The 15,367-nt window shown below is 38.9% G+C and overlaps 1 protein-coding gene across 5 annotated transcripts in view; it reads right to left on the reverse strand.

Annotated features, from left to right (window-relative positions):
• MADD (MAP kinase activating death domain) overlaps window positions 1-15,367 on the reverse strand; it is a 72,222-nt gene that overhangs the window by 10,451 nt on the left and 46,404 nt on the right. For 3 of the 5 annotated variants that reach the window (XM_082283496.1, XM_082283500.1, XM_082283499.1), the window contains 10 exons: window positions 12,341-12,499; window positions 10,757-10,865; window positions 10,179-10,241; window positions 9,676-9,796; window positions 8,433-8,538; window positions 7,268-7,378; window positions 6,241-6,348; window positions 5,986-6,150; window positions 4,771-4,843; window positions 2,729-2,835 (listed from right to left, as the gene is read on the reverse strand). In XM_082283496.1, the coding sequence (XP_082139622.1) occupies window positions 2,729-2,835; window positions 4,771-4,843; window positions 5,986-6,150; window positions 6,241-6,348; window positions 7,268-7,378; window positions 8,433-8,538; window positions 9,676-9,796; window positions 10,179-10,241; window positions 10,757-10,865; window positions 12,341-12,499 (1,122 nt within the window). The remainder of the gene's footprint in view (window positions 1-2,728; window positions 2,836-4,770; window positions 4,844-5,985; window positions 6,151-6,240; window positions 6,349-7,267; window positions 7,379-8,432; window positions 8,539-9,675; window positions 9,797-10,178; window positions 10,242-10,756; window positions 10,866-12,340; window positions 12,500-15,367) is intronic. The other 2 variants (XM_082283498.1, XM_082283497.1) reach the window with 1 other exon arrangement.

The raw sequence follows: 15,367 nt of genomic DNA on the forward strand, positions 1-15,367 counted from the left end.
GCAGTATGTCCAGTCTTCTCAGGCAGGTGCCATTTATATTTTTCTTTTAAAAAGTGGAAACCCCTCTTCCTATGTTCTATATCAATTCTGTGATGTCCAATCAAGCAGAGCAACAGAAATCCCTTATACTAGTAAGCCACAATACCGAAAAGAATACTTGAAAAGATAGCCAAGAACAGGGCCTTTACGTTAAGTAAGGAGAGGAAGAGGAAGAGAAAGCTGTGCCTGATGAGATCCTGTAGGTTTTTGTTGGTCAGTACCCCCACCCAAACTCAACAGAAAGAGAAAATGCGATTTTCAACATGGAAAAATAGCTGCAGGATCCTGGTTTTAATGATGCTTATATACATATTCTGAAATCAACTGCCTTACGGAGCAATTCACACAATGTATATGAGAATTGGAAAGAAAAAACCATCCAGAATAGCAGATCTTTTATTAAGAAAACAGACTGGTTGATGAGTGTCAGAACAAGAATGCCAACATCCTTAGCTCCAAGGATTATAAAACTGGAGGGAAATTTTTTTTTTTTTTTGCATGGTGCAACTAGTAGGAGTCCTTTATGTAACTGCTTCTTGTCCATTCTACAGGAAACCCTCAAATGACACACTTTTGGAATCTGTCTAGACACTTTGCTTTGAGAAGGAAAACATGGATATATATCTTAGATCCCCTAAATGGTACTGAATGTCCCAGTCAGCTGGCAAAATAATCTAGCAGACCAAGAATTAAATATATTGAATAAATGCAGTGTATTTTCCAGAACTGTACTTGTTTCAATATCCATCTTAAGTAATGGCAACTCATCTGGCCACAGCTTAATTGGAAAGGTGATGAAGAGAAGGAATAATCCTTCAGGTATACGTCCTGGCAAACATCCTGGGTCTGACCTGCACAGACTCTTTTCCAGAAAAAAGATAGGAATCTTCATGACAGACAACAAATTAGAACACCATTCTCTCTAAGGAAGGATATGATAAAGCTGGTATTCTATGAGTGCTGGTAGTAGCTCAGTATCCATTGTACACCAGACAGTCCCATAGTAACCATCAATACAAGGTCTCCCTAAAGTTTCTTTCTGAATGTCATTCCAGTCTTTCAGGAAAAAAAACAAAAAAGGCTTGAATTTGGGGGTTTTTTTTGGACAGATACATGTGTGCTCACTATGTGCTTAACACTGAGTGTCTCTGTCTTGTGAAGATGCCTGCTGCACTTCAGAGACCATGCTGCTGCTGATGTGGCTATCTTTTTATACATCTGTTCTCACTGCAAATGTGAATGTGTTTGCCTTTTCATTTATGAAATGGAGTCATGTCCATAGAGATGAGCAGTTTGAGCAAAACTTTTTCAACTTCTGCGAGAAGTAGAAAACAGAACATTCCTATTGTGTGTCCTTACCTTAGGACAAAGTAATTTCTATTATATCCATCTATAAGGATATCAAACTGTTGCTTTGAGACCAGGGTTTAATTTTCAAAGGCTTTAGACCTGCCATTTTCAGGAACTATGAAAACTCATTCTGTACAACCAGTAACTTCCTCTTACAGTTCTTTGTATTTCAGCACACCCAATGAAAAGATAAAATCTGTAACTTAGTCAAGTAGAGTGTTCCATCACAGAGTAGGTCTGGAATTCTACAGCAGGACAGACATAACCCAGGTTCTGCCCTGGTAATAGACAGCAAGAAAACTGAGGGAGGTTCACAACTCTCCACTCCTTACACTGGCACATATGAACTCAAAGTGGCACATGGTGCTGCTGTGACCTTGGGAGAAGCATTAAAGATTCTGAGCATGTGTGTTTGAGATGCACGTGCACTTCCAGTGGGATCTACACTGATGTATCCTCAAAGAAAAACAAAGCTTGTGTGGGGAGAAAAGTCTAGTCAGGAGGAAAGGAAAAAACACTCCACAGAGAACTGACAGAAGCTTTTCTTTCTTTCTCTCTCTCTCACACACACACACAGACACACTCTCCCTTCTCCCCTAAAAATTGATTCTACTGTCTAGCATAGCATGCATTTAATATATGCAAAACAAAAAAACATAAAGCAAAATAAAAAACAAGGATCAAAGGAAGCAACAGAAACAACATCCAGAGAAAGGAAGAAATGACAATTCTACTTGTGTTTCCTCTATGCCCACAGTATCTGCTATTTGGAAGGAAAAAGGAATCGGTATTTTTTTCTTATTTTTGTGAAATACATCAAGAGCCAGTTTCCTATTCTATTTTCATGCAAATTTCTACAGATAATTTCTAAAATTTTAAAATAATATAGATTCAATATAATGCAGAAGGTTGCCTTCTGTACCTGCAATATTCAAACACTGTATCTTTAAGGCTGACCACTTATGCAATGAGGATTTCCTCACGGTGTGATGCATTATAGCAGCTTAGATTATTATTGATCACTTTTTCTGTCCCTTAATACAGGCTAACATTTCTTTTGTACTTAGACAATTCAGACCACAAGAAACAAGAAGCTGAAAGATGTATCAACATATTTCTTTAAAAGATTATAGTTTTCCTGAGGATATTTAATTTCAGTGTGGTTTTACATATACATATATTGATACATGCTTGTGTATTTGAGTGTAAATATATGTAAGTTTTATTACCCACATCAAGCTATCCCTTGTCCTTACTGATACTCTGGGAAGAGGAAACACCTACACAGGCGTGCTGCAAAAAGCATCATGCTCAGTCTTCTCATAGATTTCCCTCATACCTGACTGTGCATAAATTTCAGGTTAATTCCTTCCAGTGTGACCTGAAGAAGACCTCCTTCACCAGTTTTCATATCCTGCACAGGAAACTCACCACCCAACTCAGGGCCTGTGGTGTTAATAAAGAAAAACAAAAACAAAACAAAAACAACAAACCAAAATAAAAATCCAGAGAGAGAGAGAGAGAGAGTGCAGAAAGCAGTCAGCCAAGTCGTGGTATGTGGAAGGGAAATAAAAATAGTAAAAACGTAATTCCTATTGATGTGCATATCAAAAGGACACTACTAGGAACAGTAGTGAGCATTTCAGTGAGTTCACTCACTAATGACAGCTTTCTGAGTACCACTAGAATTTTAAGTAGTGCAATAAATTTCCTTCTGGTAACATGAAGGAACATCAATGTCAGTTCATCCTGTATTGACTGTACTTCATATTGGGGTATTGTTTGCTTTAAATGCCACATTTCATTTCTGCACAGTAAGATGCTGCAATCACATAATACCATAGAGAGCATAGCCTTAAGTACAGATACGTAAGCAGCACAAAGGAGGCTTGTATTTGTGAGCTACATTGCTTAAAACAATGCCATGCAATGTAGCTCACAAATACAAGCCTCCTTTGTGCTGCTTATGTATCTGTACTTAAGACTAAAAAAAAAGTCACCATGATTAAAATAATAATTTAATAGAGGATATTAACAGGTGAACAATCTAGGCATTTTCATCTAGTTTCTTTTGCATTATCCAGTTCAGCTGAAAACTGCTTACTTAAAATGATTTTTGAAAAATCATCATTTTTTGCAGAACCACTGAGTTCTGGGGAATAGCTTTTAACAAAATTCAAACACTTCTCAAACACATTTTTAATACTACATTATTGCCCAATTCATAAAATACCTTCCAAATATACTCTTCCCTTCTCTTCCCTCAGTGAAAGTTCAGTATTTCCTCCCCATTCTCAAATTAAACTGGACTAAACCAGTAGGAGGAATTAAACTGGTAGGAGGAAGAAAATTGTAGCACTTCTAAACACCAACAGCTAACATTAACTGATGCCAGTTATATGTAAAAAATGTAGATCACTCAGATACAGTATTAAGACACACCTAAAATAGGCCTGTACCTCAAAACATAGTCCCCAGATTCCTACCACCCCCTTGAAAAAAAAAGAAATAGTTGCAACAAAAATCAAACTTGAAAACACAAAACCACAGTGATGTTACCCTGAACCTGCAAACAGACTCCAGCAAAGGAGAAAAAACCACCTTATGAAGATATAAAATAAGCCACCTTCATGTTTGTTACTCAAGTACATAGAGCCCCTGCTCCTCTCTGGGGAGTAAGAAAAACGGAAAATTGCCTTCCCAAGAACTCAGTCTTACGAAATTGCAAATCCACTTTTCTAGGGCTTTTTGACTCAACAGAGAAAAGAAAGAAAAAATTGCCAAGAAAAAATTTACCAGTGTAATCATACTATCCTGTCCCACATGATGATGCAAAACTAATGTATGTCCACACTAGAGAAGTAATACTGATATAAAATTCTTTTAGCTGCAGCTTTTGATCTGCACCAGTATGAGGCACTTCAATATTCAAAAAGTTTCTGCAAAAAAATCTGCAGAAGGCTGCAGATTCATCATTGTAGATTCAATAACACAAACCAATCATATTTATTAACCTCCATTCTCAACACAAAGTGGACAACATAGTTCTGTGTCTCAATCAGGAGTATTAGCCATGGTTAGCCAACCATAAAGAGAAAGTGAAGCTGATGTTTCAAAATCTTTTTTAGTTATTGTTTCACTGGCAGCTAATCCTCCTTAAATGCAACTCTTCTTTATACAGGGTGTTTTGGTTGTATCTGTATTGACAGTGAGGTAAAGAGGACCAGCTAAAGACAACTGCCTGCTGGTTGCACATGGATGCACAAAGTTACCCCAAGATTTCCAAGTAAAAGGAGATTATGTTCAAAGGAGTTATTAATAAAAAAAATTTGCTGATTGCAGATTAAACAACAAATGTTCCCAACATGCAAAATCTTGTACCTGGTTTAATGCTTTGTTGCCTTGCTGCTGCTCGCTCCATACTGTCTTTTACACAGTAGTACAGTTCCCGACACTAACAGATACAAGAAGAGTAATACAATGTTATTTCTCCAAATTACTAAGGGAGGGAAAAGAACAGCAAGATTCTAAGATTCTACAAAAAGAACAAGCCCCATGTGGTGCACAATGACCAAAAGCCTATTCAAGTTCAAGCACACCCAATTACTAGTTGGTACTTATATTTGTTTTACAAGTTGATAGAGAAACTATCTAATAGCATTTCACCACACAAGCTAGTGAAGAGTTCATGCCTTGGCACATTCTAACCAAGCCTATGCAGTTTCTTACTGTAGAAAAGGCACCAAAATGATCCCTCCCTTTTTTTCAACTCCCAGCAATCAATATTGCAAGTCATGCACAAAATACCTATCTTGACATTATTCATATAAATTTCCTTATGGCATATTCTTCTCTTCATCTTCCTTCAACTCTGAGATTAAGCCATAATCTTAGAGCTACATTTAAGAAAATTTTCTATCCATAGCCCAAGATACAGGACACAAAGAAGGCTGAGCTACTCTATACTAGAAAGGAACAAATCTGATGAATGGACTGACTCAAAAGAGTTGAGATCAATGGCTCAACATCCAAGTGGAAACCAGTGACAAGTGGCGTTCCTTGGGTGTCAGTACTGGGTCTCATGCTGTTTAACACCTTTGTCGGTGACATGGACAGCAGGACTAATGGAAGGTGTCCCTGCCCATGGCAGTGGGGGTTTGAAAGTAGGTGATCTTAAAGGTCCCTTCCAACCAAAGCCATTCTATGATTCTAAGATCAAAAATAATACAATAAACTCCTAGGGCATCATTTTATTTAGGTTTTCCCCACGAAATCTACTGTAATATTTTTACTATCTTCACAAGCCTGCAACCTTGCACAATATTTAGTAATACTGATGCTTTCCTTCTTCTAACAAAAAAGCTACATGTAATTTCTTAAATTACTTTCTGGTGTATGACTGTGTTCAAGTTAAATGACATGGCACAATGCCAGCTTCAGATGTCGGTGCTGCTAAACAGCCATTGCAGTTCAGTAACCAGAGCTGGAAAGAGAGTGCTGTTTTTTGATTAAACATGGACTATGACACACAAAGGATTTGGTTTTTTTCTGTGCAGTTATCCCTGCAGTATTATGTGTATTAAACAAGATACATACCTTCTTTGTGTAGAACTTGTTCAGTTGTGTCTCCTGACCATTCCTGCGCCAGAGGCACAGCACTTTTGTTTTGGGACAGTAAGTCATGTTGATGAGTTTCTCATACCACCAACGTTCATACACAGTTCCAATGTTGCTTCTCAGCACAATACAATCATCACATACCTGGGAGCACAAAATATTACATAAGATTTGTAATGTTATTCCTCTTATTTCTTCTGCTGCTAGCTGCATTAGTATTACACTTGTCTCTACCTCCATGAAAAAGATGTCTCCTGTTGTGTCTGTCCCAGCATGTACTACAAAAGTCTGCTTCTTTATGTGGCGGCTGCCACTGGGTCTCACAGGGAGTTCCCGTCCGTTCTAGAAAAATCCCACATGCAGTCATTAATGAACTTTGAAAAAAAATCCATTCAGTGACACTAGAAGCATTCTCAACAAATGAAAGAAAGAAGAATTTTTAACAGTATTTAATGAGCTGACTGGAAAGAATTTTGGACAAAGCCTTAAGCAAGATACTCTAATATTAAAGTTTAGTTTTCACAAGTGTGACTATGAAAGTTACCACAGCATACAACAACATTCATGTGGTACCATATTCAGTATGGGATAGTGAGGTGTCAGAGTTCTGGTATCATTGCAGTAAACTGGTCTGATTTTTCCCAATTAATGATAATTTTGTGTCATTTCTGTGCACAAAAGTAAGCTCCAAATGTAGAAATGCTAGGAAAAACTCCTTTAAAAGAGCCTAACTTATGTCCACCCTGGTGATGGTTGTGTTAAAAGCTAGCTAGATTTATTAACTGAAGCTTTAGCCTACATTCTTATTGATCATTACAGGACATCAGGTTTATTCTGTATGAACACTGGAAACAGTTTTGTACAGAAACTGATTGCTGCAAGTCTTATAGTGGCCTGGAAACTAAAAGAAAATTAAACACTTCTTGCAGTCTAGTAATCATAAAGGCTCCTGCCAACAAGTTATTAAGAAAACATTAGGGTTGCACAGAACTGTGGTACCTAAGTGTCGTGTTTATACATATGTATAATACAAATGTACTGCAGCTCTGACTGACAACTGTGTAACATTACAATATTACAAACAGGTCATACAATCACAGTCTTTATTCTATACTTGTGGAGAGTAGCATTTAATAATCCAATTAATTATTTTTAATATTTTTAAATTAGTGCTGCAGAGAATATATGTAAGATTTTTCAGGGAATTTATTTCCTCCATTGTAGACCCCACAGGTATATCACTCATCACTGTTTTACTTACCAGATTGGCAAGTTTGTCTAGAATATCATTTATTTGCTGGCTGTGCACCAATCCAATATGTGATTTTCCCATTAGACGACGCACCTTCTTCCTAATATCATTCTTGTTCACCTAGAAAGGAGATATACAGACAGACAGTTACATACCCTTCTCTATTCACAGGAGGCAACTCCAATCTCCCAAACATATCCTGGTTTCCATTGCTAAGAAGCAAACCAACTTATGTCCAGTTCAGTCATGCTAGGTCCTCTTTAACTTGGCAGTACAGGAACAAGTTGCACATATCCCACTTTTTCCAGCTACTGCGCAAGTGATGCTGTGCACAACAGATTTCCTGCCTACCCATGGCCACAAGCTGCAGTTCCATTACCCACCACTTCCAACTACTGACATCAAAAGCCTCAATTCTCCATGTTGCCACTTCTGAGTCCCATTGGCCAGACCAGCTTCTCCACCTTTTCCTCTGCAAAGACTTAATTTACGCAGCTGTGGAGCCCTCATCATAACATGGTATCTTTCAGAATTCTCATTCTTTCACCATATGTTTCCTGGTCACTATGCTGTGGGTCTTAAAACACTCCCAGATAGTCTCCAAACAGCAAAAGGCTCCCCCTGAAGATGAGCTGCAGGGAAGCTCAGAAACAAAATATTTCTGCCTCAGTTGTCATCTCAAAAGGCCACTATGAATACCAGCCATTGTTACTAAAGGCTTCAAGACAGTACACTCATGTTTGAGTGCTGATTTCAAGCTGGATCAGACACTGTTTTTTAACACATTGGCATTATGACCCTAATGTTGTGGAGTACACAAAACAAACTCAACCTGCTTTCTTCCTTCAGCAACAGTTCTTTCTGCTTGAAAAAAAGCTTTTTTCTTTCAATATATTTTAAAATCAAAACCTACTAGGCTCTGTTATCCAAAACAGGAAAATACATTAAAATACCAAGGTATTGGGTTTGAAGGATTATGCTTCCCTTGATAGCTTAAATAAATTCATCTCTCTAGTAATAGAAAGGCTTCCAACTTTGCAGTTTCTACCAGAAACTGTCCTTATTATCTACTGTTCTGAGTTCCATGAACTGAGATGTATGGTTTCAAGACAACATCAACAAAATATACTGCTTAAATCTGAGCAGCAATCTATTAAAAAGAATGAGAAGTCACCTTTATCATAAGCATAAAAGCGATCATATTATGCAGCAGCGTAGCCAACAAGCGATCTTCATCATCCTCCAAACGCTTTCGATCATGCTCTCCCAGGGAAAGATACCTGTAAGAAGAGCTGTATCTGAAGCAGACTCACAGGCATTCTTCATCCACTTCACTAAAGCACTGGCAGAGGACACAGCACTGTTTGTAAAGTGTATGGCAAATAAAACCTCTAAAAACACTAAGTCAAATGGGCATTTTCCAGTAAAACACCGTGATCAGTAATTAAACATTTCCCTTAATTATTAACTAGTTGAAGCAAATAACATCTGCTCAGTAGGAAATTTGTTAGTGGTCTGCTGGGCTTATCCATCTCCTGTTCTCTGCAGTCACAGCTCTGTGACAATTACAACTGTCAGGAGAGGAACACATAACTCAGCACAAGAGCTATCCAGCATTAGAGCTTAAACACAGCTGCAAGGCAGGAGAAAGCTGATGAAGGAAGTGCACCAGGCACTCTCTTTTTCCAGTTAAGTAGGCAGTTTGTGGAAAAACAGTTTTGAAACAGGCACCCCCCCAAACTAGTTCTTATTTTGGCTACCAGATCTCATGTTCCATGATAGCATGGATGGAGGCAGTACAGCTGCAGGTGGTAGACAAGAGCACAGAATGATCAGCTATTAACAGAGCTGGGGGGAGGAAGAGGAAGTTAGTCAAGATTGACATCTTAGATGCAGCTGAGCCTTAGGCAACCATGCAGCTATTTCTAGAGAGTGGTTTCCTCCTGGGTTTTTTGTTTTAACTACAAGCTCTGAAAACACCTTAAAGATACTCTGCATTTTGAGAAGGCTCAAAATCTATTTCTGGAAACATTTAATTCTTTCACTTTATGTCAACACAGTATTATTCCAGAATATAGTCATCTTGCCACAAAAATCTCTTGCTTTACTACTGATCTAGTCTATTCCATCTGTTCATACTGTGATTATGCTTACATTACCCATTTCTCTGGAAATATCTCACCACAAGAGTTAAAAAATATATATGTTGTAACTAAAGATAAGTATTTCAGTATCAGGAGCTACTGGCCAGCAGGGAGAGAAGAGGGTCACTTTGGAATAGTCAGGTATAGTAACGAGGTTTACAAAGTGACAATAGCATGTTAAGCAGAATTAAAATAACTTTTTTTTCTAGTATTTTTACTATTTCAGCCCCAGGTGAAACAATGAAGAGGAAAAAGGTCTACTAAAGAATTTACCTGTCAATCATCTCCTGAGGTCCTTGGTCCATCCCCATTCCTTCTCTCTCTAACATCACAGCATCCAAAAAAGCATCTTCCCAGAACTGCATCTGGTCCCACAAAGTTGAACGCTCTTTGCCTATGCAATGTATAAAAAATTTGAGCATTTATTCTATTTACTCCTGTCAGATAATACTTTACAATTAATTCCTGTTCATTCCCACGCCTTGAAAACACCATAAGCCAAGACACAATGTAACTATATTAAAAAATAAAAAAAAAGGTTACTTGTAAACCACAAGCAAGATCACAACTGAAGAAAAGTGTAAAAGAAAAATCTCTCATTCTAATTAATGGCATAATATTTTTAAACCCTTACAGTAAAGTACCTCTCATCTCTATTCTTTAAGGAGTGTATCTGCTTCCATAAACTGTTAACACTGCCCCAAAGAGACAGGAACATCTCACACAGACACAGATCACAGCAAACACACAGAGAAGTGGAAAAATAAGATTATTACTCAGAGAGAAGGTTTCCATTGCAGCATCCTCTAACTGGTCCCAGACAGATCCTTTATCCCTACCTGCACCATCCCAAGCAGGTAGGAATGGTAAATGGGAAGGATGAAAAACACAGGAAGAGAGACCTTTTGATTAACATCAAGTCCAGACAAAATACAAAAAAAACAATGTACTCCTAATTCTGAGTTCAGCCCGCTGTTCAGTGACTTAAGCTGAATGATCTTTTTTCAAGATCAATGATATATTTTAGATTTCCATACATAGCCAACTTTCTTCTCCCCTTATTCACACTGTTTAAAGTATTCATATTCAAGAAGAGCAAGAGACTTGGACAGACCTCATTTTATGCAAACTACACCACTCACACCAATCTCCCCTTACACTTATTCAAACTCCCCAGCAAAACCCTGGCTTTACTCTGAATGGTCTGATGTGCCTTCCAATTCTACCAGCATGGACAACAGTTAGAGGTTAAAAACAGTGTCAGGTAAAGTGAAAATTCCAGTCTGTCCCAGACATGATTTTACCTGAACTTCAGCCTAAAAGATTTCCTCTCCACAAAAAGAAAGTAGCTTACCCAAAAGTCCTTCATATAGATAGACACGTTGGTTCCCATCCTCTGGACCTCTCCCTGGAGTACTCCCTTTGCTATCCTTCACACTCTGCTTCAGGTTGTGAGACTTGGCCTGAAAATAATACAAGAGGTATTGACAATTTAACTCTGCATCCTGCAGGGTTCTCTCTCATGCTGTTGGGTTTAACAGATGCAGTTTGCAAGCTCTACTTCAAAAAAGCTTCTCCCACAAACGTTCACAAATGATTGTTTTGTTCAAAGAGCCGGGTAATACACTTAAATGTCCAGAGTCAGACAAAGAAAAATCAAAGAGAGACAAATAGAGAAATCAAAACACAGAGGAGGCACAGTGCTTCCCTGAAGGAAAACTGAGGCAAAACAAAAAATGCAAGCCCCAGACTAAAGGAAAGAACTGTTAAACCTTTTCTGTCAATCCCCGTAATTCATGCTTATGCATTCATAAAGGTATGACACTAACCAGATGATTACATATCATCTTGCCTGAAGAGTTGGGATTACCAGCCAGCAGGAACTGTGACAACAAAGCTGACCCATTTATTTCTCTACCCCCAGGTAAACTATGGTGAGATGCTTGAATTCATTGCACATCATATAAACCCATCATCTTTGCTCTAAATCTCTTGCAAGGGTTCTTAGAATTCTATTTTGTTTCTGTTTAGCTCTATTCTATCTAGTTTAGTAGAAAAATGCAGAAAAGTAAAAGTTAAAAAAAAAGTCTGACTCTTCAGTAACTGAGAGGACATCCTCTTGCAACTAAGTAAGCAGACATGGTTAAATCACTTTCATACTTTTTGTAGAAATCTGCCATGAAACACAATGGTTTTGTTTGTTTCTTAACATTAGAAGTAGAAGCCCTGTAAAGGCTTTTACAATCTTATCAGGATTATAAAATAATGAACACAGTGAGACCAATCTCAAGGCACTGCAAGTTGTTTTCTTATTCCGCTGAGAGCGTGATTTAGCCAAATCAAGTGTATCATTATTTTCTTGGTGAGATGTATGTTAGAGGTTACACACAATAATCAAGGACTTTACAAAATTAAGTGTTCACAAATCATTCAGATTTTACTACACACAGATCTTCTAACTAATATATTTACAAGTTATGATTACACTTCAAATAGGACTAAAGTAATATTCTAAAGAAACAGAACAGCTGCTAAAACTGAAATGGATCACTCCTTTCCTCTATGAAACAGCTGCTCCTAAGAAACAGGGAATTTTCCTTTTAGTTAAGGATGAACAATGCCCATCAATGTTGCGTTGCCTCTGGAAGGTAATTAAATGTCCATTTGGTTGAGAGAAATACTGAAATAATATTAAATATTACTAGAGTCTCTAAGGTGGTGCAAGACATTAATCTACTACTCTTGAAAAACCATTTATTGCACAGGAAATGAAGAAAGGTTTGTGGATCCAGACAAAATTACATCTTTGATATTTTAATATATGTCATTGCTGATTAACCCTTAGAACTGAGAGATCCTCTTCCATACACGCACACACATTGAAATATTACTGCACAAGATTTATTAAAAAAAAAAGGGAAGTCTGCAATGCCCTTACAAAGATAGAGCTAGTAGCAGAGTTTGTCTCAATTTCACTGTCTGACACAGTGCCTCTGGATCCTGCTAAATTGCCACCATTTTCCACACTCGGGCCATCACCAGCATTGCTACTCAAGTCACTGTCTGCTCCCAACGTCTCTCCAGAACTGTTACTAACCTGTGGAGAAAAATAAAGCAATTACCTTCAACAGACAAAGACACTATGGGTAGAAAAGTTGTAAAATGTTTCTTAAGGCACAAAACAAGCAGTACAACTGAAGGCCACACTTGCCTTTTCTTCGTCATTATCTTTTCATGAAATCCTACTCTGCAGGAAGAGATTAAGAGACACTCAAAAAGCCCTTCAGAAAAATCACAGAATTGCTTCAGCTGAAATGTATCTGTTAAGATCATCTATACGCAGGCCCCCTGCTCAAGCAGGGCCAGCTAGAGTATGCTCCTGAAGACCATGTCTTGTTAGGTTCTTTTAATTTCCACGAATGGAGAACTCAACCTCTCTGAGCACACTGCTCCAGTGTTTGACCACTCTCAATATAAGAAAGTGTTTTCTTGTGTTCCTGTGTTCTGATGGAATTTCCTGTGCTTTAATTTTTGTGTTGACTGCCTCGTGTCTGCCAATGGGTACTACTGAGAAGACCCTGGCTCCCTTGCCTCCCATTCACTCCCATCAGACGTTTACACTCATTGATTAGATGCCCCCTGAGTCTTCTCCAGATTGAAGAGTCACAGCTCTCTCAGCCTCTCTTCTTATGAAAGTTGCTCCAATCCCTTTAATCATCTTTGTGTCCCTGAGCTGGACTCACTCCAGGAAGTCCTTATCCTCCTTGTACTAGGGGATCCACAACTAGACATAATACTCTATTGCAGCCTCACCAGTAAAGCAGAAGGATCACCCCCCTTGACCTGCAGACAAGGCTCTTCCTAATATAGCCCAGAATACCACTGGCCTTTTCTGCCATGAAGGTGCACTGTTGGTTCAGTCAGGTTCTTGTCCACCAGGATCCCAAAGTCCTTCCCAACACAGTTGTTTTCCAGCCACTGGCCCCCAGTATGTACTGGTGCTTGGAGTTATTCCTCCTAAGTAGCACTTGGTATTTTTTCCTTGCTGAACTACACAGATTCCTCTCTGCCCAGTTCTCCAGCCTGTTGAGGCCCTCTGAATGGGGGCACAACCATCTGGTGTGTCAGTCATTCCTCCCAGTTTTGTGTTATTTGCAAACTTGCCATCATCCAGATCATGAGTGAAGATGCTGAACAGTATTGACCCCAATACTGACCCCAAGGGTATACCACTGGCAACTTGTCTCCAGCCAGACTTAGTGCCACCTCTCACAATCCTCTGGGCCCTGTCGTTCAGCCAGCTTTCAGTCCACCCACTGTCTATCTAACCCTCACTTTGTCAGTTCATCTATGATACAGGGGACAGTGTCAAAAGCTTTATCAAAGCTGAGGTACACAACATGTGCTGTTCTCCCCTCATCCTCCAAGCTAGTCATCTCATTGTGGAAGGCTATCAGGTTGGTTAAGCATGCCTGCTCATTTATAAATCCATTATGACTAGTCCCAGCCAACTTCTTGCCCTTCATGTGTTCGGAAATGTTTCCAGGAAGGCTTTCTCCATCACCTTTCCCAAGGATGGACGTGAGTTTGGCCAGCCTGTAGCTCTCTAGACCTTTATTCTTGAAGGTAAGAGTAGCATTTCCTGTCTTCCAGTCTTGAGGAACCAATCCTATTCACCATGACTGTTCAGAGACAGCCAAAAGTGGCATTGCAGTGGCATCAGCCAGTTGTCTCAGCACTTGTAGCTGCAACCCCTCAGGAACCACAATCACTTTGTTGAAGTGCTCCCTAATCTGGTCATCCTCCACCAAGGGCAAATCTTTCTCATTCCACTCTTCCTCTGGTCTCAGAGGCCTGGGATTCCTGAAGGCCTGTTTTAATGGTAAAAACCTGAGGCACAGAACACCCCAAGTGCCTCAGTCTTTTCCATCCGTCACCAGTACCCCTGCCCAGTTCAGCAGCAGGCCTACATTTTCCCTAGTCCTTTCTCTTGCTGCTTACATACTTTTTCTTGTTTCCATTCACATTCTTTGCTAGATTCAACTCCAGGTTCCTATTGGCTTTCCTAATCCTATCCCTGCAAGGGGAGACAAAAAATGCATGCTCCTCCTGCGTCACCTGCCCCTGCTTCAACCTCTTGTATACTTCTTTTTTATGTCAGAGTTCAGCAGAAGTTCTTTGCTCATCCATGCAGGCCTCCTGCTGCCTTTGCTTGATTTCTTACTTGTTGGGATGGACCTTTTTTGAGCTTGGAAGAGGACATATTTGAATATCAACCAGCTCTTCTAGACCCCTCTTCTATCTGTGGCAGTGTCTCAGAGAACATAATTTTTTCTCCATTAGAGAAAGACAATCATAGTATTACTCTTGTTAAAGGCTGAGAAAAGATCATGGAAAGCCAGATATTCACAGGCATGCAGCAGTATAGAGAGAAGAAAAACAAACAACAACAAAAGAAAAGTTCCTTAGGTTTTTATCCCTGGAATATGCAATATCATATAATCTGGTGGGGAAAGGTTCATTCTTTTTTGTTAAATGCATTCCTGCTACATTTTCCCTCTAGGCTGTATAGTTGATCGAAAGAAAGCAAGCAGATATATTTTGATATAATTCAAGTGTTTTAAGGTAATACATCAGAGAATTTATTCTTATTTTTAATGCAGCAAACAATCTGCCTTTTTTGCTCTCAGGTTACCTTTTTAAACTCCTATTTTTTACAGATGGTTTATACACAACTAAGACACATTTATAGAATTGTTGCAATCCACCAGTTCCATAAATACACCAATATGTAGGAATATGTAACAGCAATGAGCACCATGTATGAAGGCTGCAGTCTGCTAATAAAGAAAGCACTATATATGTTCTGTCAGACACACATGCTTGCTACCCACTCAGAGGCTCTGGAGAGAGAACTCACAGACACACATTATGCATGTGTGACACTATGCTGCCACACCACACA

Source organism: Coloeus monedula (assembly GCF_965178545.1).
Source record: "Coloeus monedula genome assembly, chromosome: 6".
Classification (NCBI taxonomy): Eukaryota; Metazoa; Chordata; class Aves; order Passeriformes; family Corvidae; genus Coloeus; species Coloeus monedula.